The sequence below is a fragment of the Procambarus clarkii genome, chromosome 5, assembly GCF_040958095.1.
Source record: "Procambarus clarkii isolate CNS0578487 chromosome 5, FALCON_Pclarkii_2.0, whole genome shotgun sequence".
NCBI lineage: Eukaryota > Metazoa > Arthropoda > Malacostraca > Decapoda > Cambaridae > Procambarus > Procambarus clarkii.
The window spans coordinates 38,385,226-38,398,016 of NC_091154.1; the positions used below are offsets into that span (position 1 = coordinate 38,385,226).

General features: G+C 37.1%; 1 protein-coding gene across 2 annotated transcripts; it reads left to right on the forward strand.

Moving 5' to 3' along the window:
* Positions 1–1,923: 1,923 nt before the first annotated feature.
* Coa8 (Cytochrome c oxidase assembly factor 8) lies at positions 1,924–8,861 on the forward strand. 2 transcript variants are annotated; one of them, XM_045750645.2, is made up of 4 exons: positions 1,924–2,227; positions 4,163–4,304; positions 4,427–4,642; positions 4,915–8,861. In XM_045750645.2, the coding sequence occupies exons 2-4, from the start codon at positions 4,167–4,169 to the stop codon at positions 5,140–5,142; spliced, it is 582 nt and encodes a 193-aa protein (XP_045606601.2). In that variant the 5' UTR covers positions 1,924–2,227; positions 4,163–4,166; the 3' UTR covers positions 5,143–8,861. The 2 variants fall into 2 exon arrangements, with proteins under 2 accessions (XP_045606601.2, XP_045606609.2); XM_045750653.2 differs by having other exon boundaries at positions 2,226–2,360; positions 4,915–6,768.
* Positions 8,862–12,791: the final 3,930 nt, after the last annotated feature.

The following is a 12,791-nucleotide window of genomic DNA, read 5'->3' on the forward strand; positions in this document are numbered from 1 at the left end:
ATCAAGAGGCCGATCTGGCAATTTGTGAATATAAACAGTTATATTTTGTGTGTGAGAAAGATGAGGATGAGTTCAGTGTATGTGTGTGTGTGTTCTCCAGCACATTCACCAGACTCCACGGCGTTACTGCTTGGCAATAAGTGTATCTTGAAGCATGCACCACCTGTTGGTCAGGGAATACCGCTATATATAGCTCTTGATACATACACTGTTGTCCCTTCTGTATCATACAGTAGCATCACATTGTGCTGTCTATCTTACCTCGGTAATAAACAAAAATAACTCATATGTATATCTGCTCGCATGTAAATTGTATTACCAAAACAATATTCACACATTACACAATGAAACATTTTAATTAAAAAAAATGTAGACATTACCCAAAACATTCGCCCAAAGTATCCCAGGTTAGCCTATTGTAGTACTTGGTAGTACATGCAACTCCTGAACTCAGTATTTGACTGTAAGGTCTCCACCTCCACCCACTGCATCAGTATGCAACCCGTTCTCGCACTTGCTTACAGTCAATATTGGCTTATTTAATAAGTGCATATGTGACATACTAATTGATTGTGAGTATTTTAGTTTACCTTGAAAAGCTTCATAGAAAACATCGACCTCACCTAACCTTCTTAGTATGTTAAGATAAGCATCTTATTGCTTCTTATTTACAATTATTACTTAACCTATCAACAGTATGGAGAGTATCATAGACAAAATTTGAACGTGTAACTAGTTCAACACAAATATTATTTAACTCAAAGAACATTGGGGGACCAATCCCTTGTCTATTATGGTTTCCCCGTTGTCGACGACAGCAAGCCAATTAATTAGACTTATCGAGTTCGTCTCTACAGCCAACGTATTACCACTATGCAACCCATAACAGTTAACTAACTCCCATGCAGATACCCATCGTTGCTAAAGGTGATTGGAGGTGCCGCCCAGGGGGGTGGGTGTGGGACTCCATAATAAACTAAGGTAAAACTTGCTTAATTGTGACTCTCTAGTTGAATAGCAATTATATGCTGTCTCACGTACGTGGGTGGAGCTGTGATCGACATGCTGCGTCTCACGTACGTGGGTGGAGCTGTTGAGGTTTTTCTATTATATCCTGTCGAGTTATCGTTATCATTGATATATACACCCAGCTGTATATAGCTGCTGCTGTTGGCAGTGTTCCGTGAGATGAAGAGGGTTGGTGGTGCCCGGGTTTCCGTATGCCAGCTGGCGCGGACAGCATAGGCCAGCAGGCGCGAATGGCATGTGCCAGCTGGCGTGTAAGGCACGTGCCAGCTGGCATGTACAGCACGTGCCAGCTGACATGTACAGCACGTGCCAGCTGGCATAGACAGAACCTCAAACCGATCATACCCAGCAATAGTATTTGTCATCAAAACTATATCAAACACTGTCTTTGGAATTGAACATATATCCAGACTCTGTTCATATCCCTACCGTGCTAAACAGTCACACACTAATTATTTATACAATTATTTATGCGTATATTGGTCACTGTAGCTGTACGTACACTTTGCTTTCTTGTTATATTTATTAATTGCACATATAATAGTTTCCACAATTACAATTATAATTCTCAAAGTATATATTTCTATCACTAGACTGAAACGAAGTTTAACTGTACTTTATGGTAACACTATAAATATTATCGATGTGCATAGGCCGTCTACCTCAACTATAATTTGGTAGCTTTAAGACTTACCCGAAGCCCTATTTAGGTGTTACTGCGGCTTGGAAAGAATGAAAAGCTCACACTAATATTATTATATGATTCACATATTACTTTCTTTGTTTTAAATAATGCAAATATATAAATAATGCCACGAGGGCTGCCGTTAGGGAGCGCGGTGGTTGCTGTGAGCCGGGTGTCCACCAGGAGGCCTAGGGCTGGGCTGTTCCACTTGGCATCTCGCCAGAGCAACCTCCCAACGTATATAACACACTCGGTCACCAAGAGTCTGCCTAGCAGTGTGTTTATCTGCCTTAAAACGCAGTAATTTTGTCCCGCCAACAGGCAACATATCGCCTCAGTGCTTAGAATTTTTTTCAATCATGTGAACGAAGTGTAAACGAACTTGTGTACATACGGTCCTGTGCTGTAGCTGCCTCTGACCTAATAACCAAAATAAACAATCTCGTGACTAGTTCGTCGTAAGTGGGGCGCATCCCATCCCACCATCGTCGTCGCCTCTAAATCAACAACAACGTAAGTGTCTCGGCTCTAAAGGGAAATTTTCATCAAGTGTTACACTTGGAGTTTATAATATTGCATTATCGAGGTTTGATAAGAGCTTCAGCAGTCCGCTGGCTGAATTAAATTCGCTTCCGCAGACTTACAGGTGAGAGGCAAGTCATATTTGCCGTGTATATGGCGCATTTATCAATAATTGTATAACGCATTGATCAATAATACGTTTATTCATATAACGTAGGTAAAATGCATACACTGCAGGCACAATATACAACCAAAAAATATTATACATCTGTAGCCAGCCGTAAATGCCAAAATCTGCTGAATTTCTGAATCCAGCTGGACAGGATCATCATCAAGGCCCCCATGATGTGGCCTGGTTCTGATGATGTTTTTCTAGCTGGATATTAAATTTCAACAGAGTTTTGACATTCACAGCTTCTGCAGGTAGGCAGTTTCATGGGTTTATAATCCTGTGGGTGAGAATGCTTCTTTTGTTTTCAATCATACATTGTGACTTGTTGAGCTTGAAACAGTTGCTCCTTGTTTCGGTTACATCTGACTTATTGAAGAAATGGTCCAGATTAATATCCTCCAATTTGTTCAGTATTTTATAATTTGTATGAGATCCGCCTTGTCATGCCTGGTTTGCAGTGCTGTTAGCCCTGTGGCCCTCAACTATTCCTGGGTATAAGAAATATTGCCGAAACAGCTATGGACATCTTCAAGAGAAAACTAGATAATTTTCTCCAAGGAGTGCTGGACCAACCAGGCTTTGGTGGATATGTGGGCCTGTGGGCTGCTCCAAGCAACAGCCTAGTGGACCAAGCTCTCACAAGTCAAACCTGGCCTTGGGCCGGGCTTGGGGAGTAGAAGAATTCCCAGAACCCCATCAAGTAGGTATCAAGCAGGTATGAGAATTGACTTAGCTCTGGAGTGATTTTTGTTGCCCGGTTTTAAACTTTCTCCAGTGCAGCTCTACCTTTCTGAAGATGAGGTCTCCATGCTTGGAATGAATAATCCAATATATAGACATTGTGTATACAATATACAGGCATTGTGTATACATTATACAGGCATAGCATATACAATATACCTGCACTATACTCAATATACATACACAATACAGTATATACACAATATACATACACAATACCAGTATATACTATATACAAACAATGCAGGTACTGTACTTTCACAATACAAATACTGTACATGCACAATACAGAAACTGTACACACAGTACCGATAAGGGTCTCTCAGAATACAGATGCCCTACTGTATTGCTTACTATACAGTAGGCAATACAGTAGAACAGCAATATGCCTACTACAGTACTACACTCACAATACAGATACTGTGTTTGTATTTAAACACACAATTCCGACACTATACTGTACACACAATACAGATACTATACATGCACACAGTTGATACTTTATACACAAAATGCAATTATATATATATATATATATATATATATATATATATATATATATATATATATATATATATATATATACAGTATATATATATACAGTATATATATATATATATATATATATATATATATATATATATATATATAATATTATGTGTGTATATCACGAAAATAAACACGTGATTAAGAATGTGACAATGTCAGACCACGGAGGAAAAATGAAACAGGAAATTTCCTTAAGTACTTTCGTATATTAAATACATCTTCAGAAGGTGACCTTCTGAAGATGTATTTAATATACGAAAGTACTTAAGGAAATTTCCTGTTTCATTTTTCCTCCGTGGTCTGACATTGTCATATATATATAATATATATATTATATATATATATATATATATATATATATATATATATATATATATATATATATATATATATATATATATATATATACACACACATATATACACACATCCACTAATGTAAGATGTGCTGGTTATTTTTTACAGGAAAATGATTGGACTACATCCCAGGAATTGTTCATTAATGTTATCAAGATGTGGTAAGGATGTTTTACCGGTTTGTGGTTTTGCATCTACACCGGACAGTAGCATGCCAGTGGCAGGTGGTGGCAAGCATCGGAAACCCCAAGTAAGGCAAACATCCTTTTGCTTATGTAATTAAACAAATATCTAGTTAAAGATCAGATTTTCTTTATATTAACTGTATCGTATTTGTTAAATATTGAAGGGTTAACCAAATCTGGTTTACAGGAAAAAGGGAGTGATCATACTGGAATGCTTATTGACCCACAAGAAGTTAAGTGTGATTGCGTTGGCCCACCTGATCGACAGTCTAACTTAAGGATGACCAAGTTTTACATCCCACCAGATGAGACTCCTCTTGAACGGCGGCATCGAGAGGAACGTTTTAAAACACAGGAGTGGAACCACAGATTTTGGGCAGATCACAATACAAAATTTAAAAAGGTAATTAAAATTAATTTTAGACAAAAGTTCAGAATTTAAACAAATACTTAAGATATTAGTCACTTTTTTAATAGTTTCATATACTCCAATAGGACCATTAAAATGCCATTAAATACTGCATTGTTTTCTGTTTATGTGTATTACTGTTTAATGATATACAGAAATAGCAATAGCTTGTAGGCATAATGTGTGCCATATTAGATGCACACATGGTTACCCTACAAGGTGATGTAATTTTTACAGGATCCATGAGTTTTTACATTTATTTCCAGATGAAGGAAGAGTTCATTCGAGTCCGCTTAAAAGAAAAATATGGAGAGAACACGGAAGATCAGAAAACCCTATCGGCTGATGAAATGTCGGAATTCTATAAGAAATTTCTCGATGATCATCATCTGGTTCATGGGCAGTATAACAGAGAATGGTATAAAAAAAATGTGAATAATCTTCTTATTGCTACTAGAGTTTGGTTTCAGCAGAGAGGAAACACAAGAAGATAACAATTGTGGGATGAAACTCAAATGTTATTTAGAAAATGTACAAAACTAGTACCTTTTCAATTCAATAGACTAATGGTTTTATAGATTGTTTTCCCATCTAGGTTTTTGAATGAATTTATCTTACTGACTTTTGCATTAATAATGAATTGATATGACTGTTTTTCTTTATCTGCTACAGATGCAAGTGACAGTTTTCATTAAAAAGTAAATTTCATTAGGATATTAATGTGTCCGAGTCTCCAGCTATGTGCACACAAACTCTGTAATAAGATAAGTATTCTCTCGTAGATTCTGTACGCTTATGCTGCTGTGATTTATTACATTTCTTCATGTCTCTTCTTGCTATATTTGATGTACTGTAGTTTGTTTTCTGATTTTAGAATTAATGGTAACCTTTTAATATTGATGTACACCATTGCCCATTAAAATATTAATATTATATTAACAGTGACTATGCTGTTATCTTATATTAAGTGACTATGCTGTTATCTTATATCAAGTTCATTACCTGCAAGTGTAACTAAATTAGATACAGGTTGCCTCTCTTTGCATGGTTAATTTGATGATTGATTAATATATATAATATCTCTTGCACCAAAGATATTTGTAAGGTAATTTTGCCAGTACTGAGAATAGCCATGTATAGTATTGTCTATATTATACCTCCATTTCAGTACTATTTGGCAACTTTCTCAGAATTACATTCATAATTCCTGGGGTATCAAACTCTTGCAACAGGTACCTCAATGTCTGCTGGTTCATTACTTTTTAAATCACTCAGCATTAAGATCAGATATTACTGGACATGGTGGCAGGGTGTGTCAGTACTCTCTACTGGCTTTTTCATATTGTTTAGGGGCTTTTTTTTTCTTTTTCAATTCCCTCCTGTGTGCCTGGGTACTAGTATCCAGAACCCATGTTCAGTGGCTCGTATATTTGAAACCACTGACTGTTAAGGTCTGATATTAATGTGCAAGTTAGCAGTGTGTGTTTGACATCCATCACTGACATTTGCAATTAATTTGGTTATGCTTGGCATGTGTCGTGATATTGGAAATGGACCAGTTGCAATGCCAGTGATTGGATGTATCAATTATTATCAATAATGCACCAATAATGCACTAGGTGTCTACTACTGTGTTTTCCTACAGTTTAAGGACTATACATTTGTCGGAAAACAAAAGAAAAACTTAAATCAAATATTATTTCTTAAATAAAATGTAATGATAAATATAACTGATTTTCATGAGACCAATACACAGATTTATGGATGAGTGTTAAAATATTTATTCTATCAGGTTTATATTAGATCCTTTTTTTACATCTTCACTAATTTTTTTTTTATTTTTTTTTGGACTATGTTAAGAGGGTTACCGACATTTTTGTGGTTGTGTTCTGTGCTCCATTGCAGAGACACAGTAATTTTTCTTGGGCACCATTATCCTTTAACTGGCAACGAGCCAAATACATGTGAATTTACCCTGTAAGATGTTTTAGTAAGCCTGGTGCATTTAGTCCACTTATTTTTTAAGTGTTCATTGCATAATACAAAATCTAAAACTAATTCTTGTCTTGTTCACTTAATTTTACTATTTGAATTCACCAAATAAAAATTGAATGTAGCAATATCTTGTAACCTGATGCCTCTGTTCTCCACACAGTTAATAGTTAATTACAACTGGTTAGAAATGTTAAAAAAGAGATAAGGAAAGCAAAAAGAAACTATGAAGTTCGCATAGCAGGGCAAGCAAAGACAAATCCTAAAGGGTTTTTTCAGTTATATCGTACTAAGACTAGGGAAAGGATAGGTCCATTAAAAACTGAGACAGGTCAAATAACAGATAGTGATGAAGAGATGAGTAGTATTTTTAATAAATATTTTGTATCTGTATTTACTAAAGAGGAACTTAACAATATGCCTTCAGCCGAACAAGTCTATGTGGGTGGGGACGAGGACAGGTTGACGAGTTTAGCAGTTACCAGGGAGGATGTTCTTAAACAAATAGTAAAACTCAAACCAAACAAATCCCCAGGGCCGGATGAAGTGTTTGCTAGGGTGCTTAAAGAATGCAAAGAGGAGCTTTGTGACCCACTGTCAACCATATTTAATAAATCAATAGAGTCAGGCAGAGTGCCAGAGTTTTGGAAAGTTGCTAATGTGATACCAGTTTTTAAGAAAGGAGATAGATCACTTGCGTCTAACTATCGACCAATTAGCCTAACGTCTATTGTGGGAAAGTTACTCGAATCTATAATAGCAAATAAAATTCGTCTTCATCTTGAAAAACATAAATTAATAATTGAGTCGCAACATGGTTTTATAAATGGCCGTTCATGTTTAACAAATTTGTTATCTTTTTATTCTAGCATTGTTGAGGCAGTTGATAGTGGTAAGGATTGCGATGTTGTATACCTTGACTTTAGCAAAGCTTTTGATACAGTGCCACATGAAAGACTGATTAAAAAAATAGAGTCTCATGGTATTGGGGGTGCTATATTAAGCTGGATTAGGGCATGGCTATACCAAAGGAAACAGAGAGTTAGTATAAATGGAATCAAGTCAGAGTGGGAAAATGTTGTAAGTGGAGTGCCTCAAGGCTCTGTCCTGGGACCTCTGTTGTTTATAATATATATAAATGATTTAGATTCAGGTTTGAGTAGCAACATTTGCAAATTTGCCGATGATACAAAAATCGGTAGGGAAATTAATTCGGAGGAGGACTCACTATCACTTCAAGTTGATCTAGATAGGGTTTTGAAATGGTCAAAGGATTGGCAGATGCAGTTTAATGCTGATAAATGTAAAGTTCTGAGGTTAGGTAATGATGATAGAGTTACAAGATACGAGCTAGATGGTGTTGTGATTGCGAAGTCGGATTGCGAAAGGGATCTGGGAGTTATGATTAGTAAGAATTTAAAACAAAAGGATCAATGCATAAATGTTCGTAATAAGGCAAATCGGACACTTGGATTTATTAATCGCAGCGTTAGTAACAAGACACCTGGTGTGGTTCTCAAGCTATATCTTGCTCTAGTTAGGCCCCATTTAGATTATGCAGTTCAGTTTTGGTCGCCATATTATAGAATGGATATAAATTCACTTGAACGTGTCCAGCGTAGGATGACTAAGTTAATTCCCCAAATTAGAAATCTTTCATATGAAGAAAGATTAACAAAGCTTAAGTTGCATTCACTGGAAAGGCGAAGAGTTAGGGGTGACATGATAGAGGTTTACAAGTGGATGAATGGACATAACCGGGGGGATATTAATAGGGTATTAAAAGTATCAACACAGGACAGAACACGAAACAATGGATATAAATTGGATAAGTTTAGATTTAGGAAAGACTTGGGTAAATACTGGTTCAGTAACAGGGTTGTTGATTTGTGGAACCAATTGCCGCGTAACATTGTGGAGGTGGGGTCCCTCGATTGTTTCAAGCACGGGTTGGACAAGTATATGAGTGGGATTGGGTGGTTATAGAATAGGAGCTGCCTCGTATGGGCCAATAGGCCTTCTGCAGTTACCTTTGTTCTTATGTTCTTATGTTCTTACTGTTAGGAAAGCTTTAATTATGAAGCTTTTTCATAAATATATAGATGTTTATTTCTGTCATGAGGAGAGCTTAAAATTAAATTGTAAAAATGTGTAATTAACTTTAATAGTAAAATTATAGAAATATATATTCTGATGTAGAAATATATTACATGTTTTATAACATTGTTTTATTACACCATTTAAAAGTTTTTGAGTTAAGATTTGTCAAATTTCTTGTATTCAATGCTACTTGGATATTCACATATATCTGTATAATGGTGCATGTGTGCCTACAGGAATGGGCATTAGTTGTCTTATGGTGAATGACAACTTTGAGAGCAAATATGACAAAGCATATTAGAACATCAGAAAATGGAAAAACCACCAGGAACAGTAGATAAAAATTAGGGCTATAGAGCTAGATCTCGCTTTCTATTGACACAAGCATACACACAATTAGGCGAGTACACAAACATAATTAATGAACAGATTGAAGGATATTACAAAAAAAGATTAATCAAATGATCTTTGATCATTGCAAAGTAAAATCTACAGTTTGACAATGCAAGTAAACGATCACTGTTGAGTATTTAATGACATACAAGGAATCTTTGTTAAAGCGAACAAAGCAGTTATCATATTAACTGTCTGCTTTTAGCGTTGAAGGTTATTACACTGGATAGAGGAGTATATTCGTGAAAGAAAGGCGTAGCAGAGTGGTATCTAGGTTGTATGTCATCTGTAAGATCTTTTGAACTGAACACTTAGAGGAGTATAAAGTCCCACCCCTGTTTAATATATTAATGAAAAGGATATAATCCAAGAAACTGCTAACCTATATGGTAATTCTTATCGTATATATAAATTATATATTTTGCTTTAGACTAAATATGTTTTAAATATTCAAATGGTGTTCGGAGAATTATTTCCCGTATGTAATGGGTGGTTAATGTGTCACCGTATGGGACCGGTGGTTAATGTTACCATATGTACATGGTGATTAATGAGTCACTGTATAGGACTAGTGGTTGTAATATCGGATGATATTACAACTACAATATCAGATATTACAAAAATGTTGTAATATCATCTGATATTATAACTACCGTGTACCAATTACAACATACCTCGCCGTGTTGACGCCCCTTGAGGGACTTGAAGTAGAGGGGGGTAGAAATAGCCTAAGCTATTCTATCCCTTTGAGATGTATTTATTGCTTATCTCAATAAACATACTTGAACTTGAATTTGAGGACCAACACAATGTTAGATCGTTTATTATCCTACTCCTGTCGATTCCCAGATTCGGTGAAGGGAGATAATTGCTAAACGAAGACATGAGAATAGTTGTAGAATGCCTGAGAAAAGATAAAAATGTGACTGAGGTTGATTGCTTGGTGAAGATTAAGCCACCACCATGAATAGCCCATAATGAGGTAATGAGGATTGAATTGAATTTACAGAGAATTGGGGATGGTATTTCTGAGCTAATAGTTTCGGCGATTAGACTAATGAGAAGTGCTAAAAAGCAATACTGGGAACGCAAGTGCAGATAATAAGCACATGTTATAGATTCAGCTACTGGGAACAAAAAGTTCCAAGTAGCACGGGCTATGGTTAGCCCGTAGTGGACTTACCTGGCACAGGAGCAGAGCTGTAACTTTGTGTAATACGCACATAAGAACATAACTTATGAACATAAGAATCATTGTAACTGCAGTAACTCCTGTGTGTGTGTGTGTGTGTGTGTGTGTGTGTGTGTGTGTGTGTGTGTGTGTGTGTGTGTGTGTGTGTGTGTGTGTTTCAATAGTGTTTTTAAGTGAATAATGCTCTATTTTCAAGGTATTTCTAAATGATACTTTAAAACAAAAAATAGAGAAAATAAGAAAGAACCTTTTCATAGTTTGTTAATGACTCACTTGTCTCGTTATCCTTGGTAATAATAATAATAATAATTCATTGCGTCACTGGACAGGCAGCCAGATTGTATATATGCACGATGAAATTGAAAATTGTATATACATGTTAGTTTTATATCGCGGTCCCTTCCCCTTGGTCGAGTTACTGATCCTCCCCAGGATGCAACTCCACAACAATTGACTAACTCCTGGGTACCTACTTACTGCTAGGTGACAGGAAATGCGCCCAATCATTTGTTCCATCCGGAATTCTCGATTATGAGTCGAGAACGAACCCGACTGTACCACCAGGCGGGAACCCCTAGCTGGTATTTACTTGTTGAATCACGGATGGAGGTGGACGGGAGACATCTCCCGTCACCCAGGGTGCAGTCGCACCTCCACAGATCTCCAGTATCATCTATTGATACTGGTAATGGCTCAAAAGGGCCACCACTTACGAGCTATTCATGCCCGTGCCACCTTTTGGGTGGCTTAATCTTCATCAATCGATGGAGGTGAGACGTCGCCCCGTGAGGCCAGCCAGGGCTATATGAAGCCTTGATGGGATCACAGTGTATTCAGTCATGCAGTCATCGGCAACAATGTCCAGGACGGTGGTCTTCAGAGCTTGTTTGCTACTTCTGGCGGTTTTCGGCCTCGCCCTCAGCAGGCCGGAGCCCCCGGCCAAGCCATTCGTGCTTGTTCCTCAAGGTAAACGCGGTTTAGCACTTTTGTTAATGGTTTAAATCGGGAGAAAAATTAAATTTATCCAACACGTAAATTGGAAAAAAGAGGACTTGAAAGTTTAATACCACTGTTTTCAGCTGAAATATAAAATGAGCAGAAGACGGAGGAGTTTATATGCACAACTCATTTGTATTTTGTTCAATTTGTATTCATTTAAAATTTTTATTTGAAAAAAGATAAAATAATTAGTAAAATATGTAAATGCATATATTAGTAAATATATGCATTTGGTAAGCTTGTTATTATGATGTAGTGTTGTAAACAATCACCTTCCTATATATAATTGTATAGCTGTGCTTATTTATGTATTTTTGTGCTTATTCCCCTTTTTCAACTGTGAGTCTACTAATCTGTTGCGTTATCTCTTCCATAGCCTCTGAGTTGCCTAGTGCCCGGTTTATGCCTGGCCTCCGCCGGATCCATGCTCCTGTGGATGCCGACTACTACCCCAGGACGAGGTCCTTCCCACATGCGTCTGAAGGAGAAACGTACTTATCACGCCCCAAAAATCTCCCGCCATCATCTGCGGAATACAGGGATTCTCCTCTTTTGACGTACTTGCCTCCTGCAGTTAGAGGTTCCTTGTCTCGCCATAGGTACATGCCGCCTGCGCCACAGGAATACAGCATGTACCCATCGAAGTACTTCCCACCTGCACCTGGAGAGTTTGACTACTAGTATTCTTCAGTTAGACATCACCAAAGGGTCTTTAAGCGCGGATGAAGCAACTGGATTCTGTGACAACAGGTCATTAACAATATTGATTTCCTATATCAGGGGCCATTGAAGCTTTTTCAATCTTCCTTATAATCTTTTCCTCTGTCTTAAGATTACAGAATGATTAGAAGATCAGGTGAATGTTTTTCCATCTCTCAGTCATCAGTCTTTTTCCTCTATCTTACCAAATTCTTTGGCAATTAAGGGCCCCATTAAATTATTTTCAGGATTTTTTTCTTTACTGAAAACAATATGTATTACGAGTATGTAAATGATTGGTACAAACATTTAATGGGGTGTTTTTGTCCAATCTGAGATAATAAATAATAAAAATACTTGTATAATTTATTTTGTCAACACAACGCTCTTTAAGACCTTCCACAGTGATATTTATCGCAGTGTTCTATTGTATCTTGAGGTTATCTCGAGATGCTTAGATGATTTCGGGGCTTAGCGCTCCCGCGGCCCGGTTCTCGACCAGACCTCCTTTTTGTTACACACCCCCAGGAAGCAGCCCGTAGCAGCTGTCTAACTCCCAGGTACCTATTTACTGCTAGGTAACAGGGACAGCAGGGTGAAAGAAACATTTTGCTTATTTGTTTCCGCCTTCACCGGGATCGAACCCGGAACCCCAGGACTACGAATCCGAAGCTCTGTCCACTCAGCTGTCAGGTCTGACATATTATGTTATTGTATTCTATAATCATTCCATAATTTATACTAAAAGTGTAGAGAGCAAATACTTTT

What these genes read in the sequence shown, in the direction of transcription:
- Coa8 (XM_045750645.2), top strand. Translation starts at nt 4,167, where the DNA reads ATGATTGGACTACATCCCAGGAATTGTTCATTAATGTTATCAAGATGT. An exon ending in GCAAGCATCGGAAACCCCAA is followed by an intron (nt 4,305 to 4,426) that starts GTAAGGCAAACA and finishes TCTGGTTTACAG; the next exon opens with GAAAAAGGGAGTGATCATAC. An exon ending in ACAATACAAAATTTAAAAAG is followed by an intron (nt 4,643 to 4,914) that starts GTAATTAAAATT and finishes ATTTATTTCCAG; the next exon opens with ATGAAGGAAGAGTTCATTCG.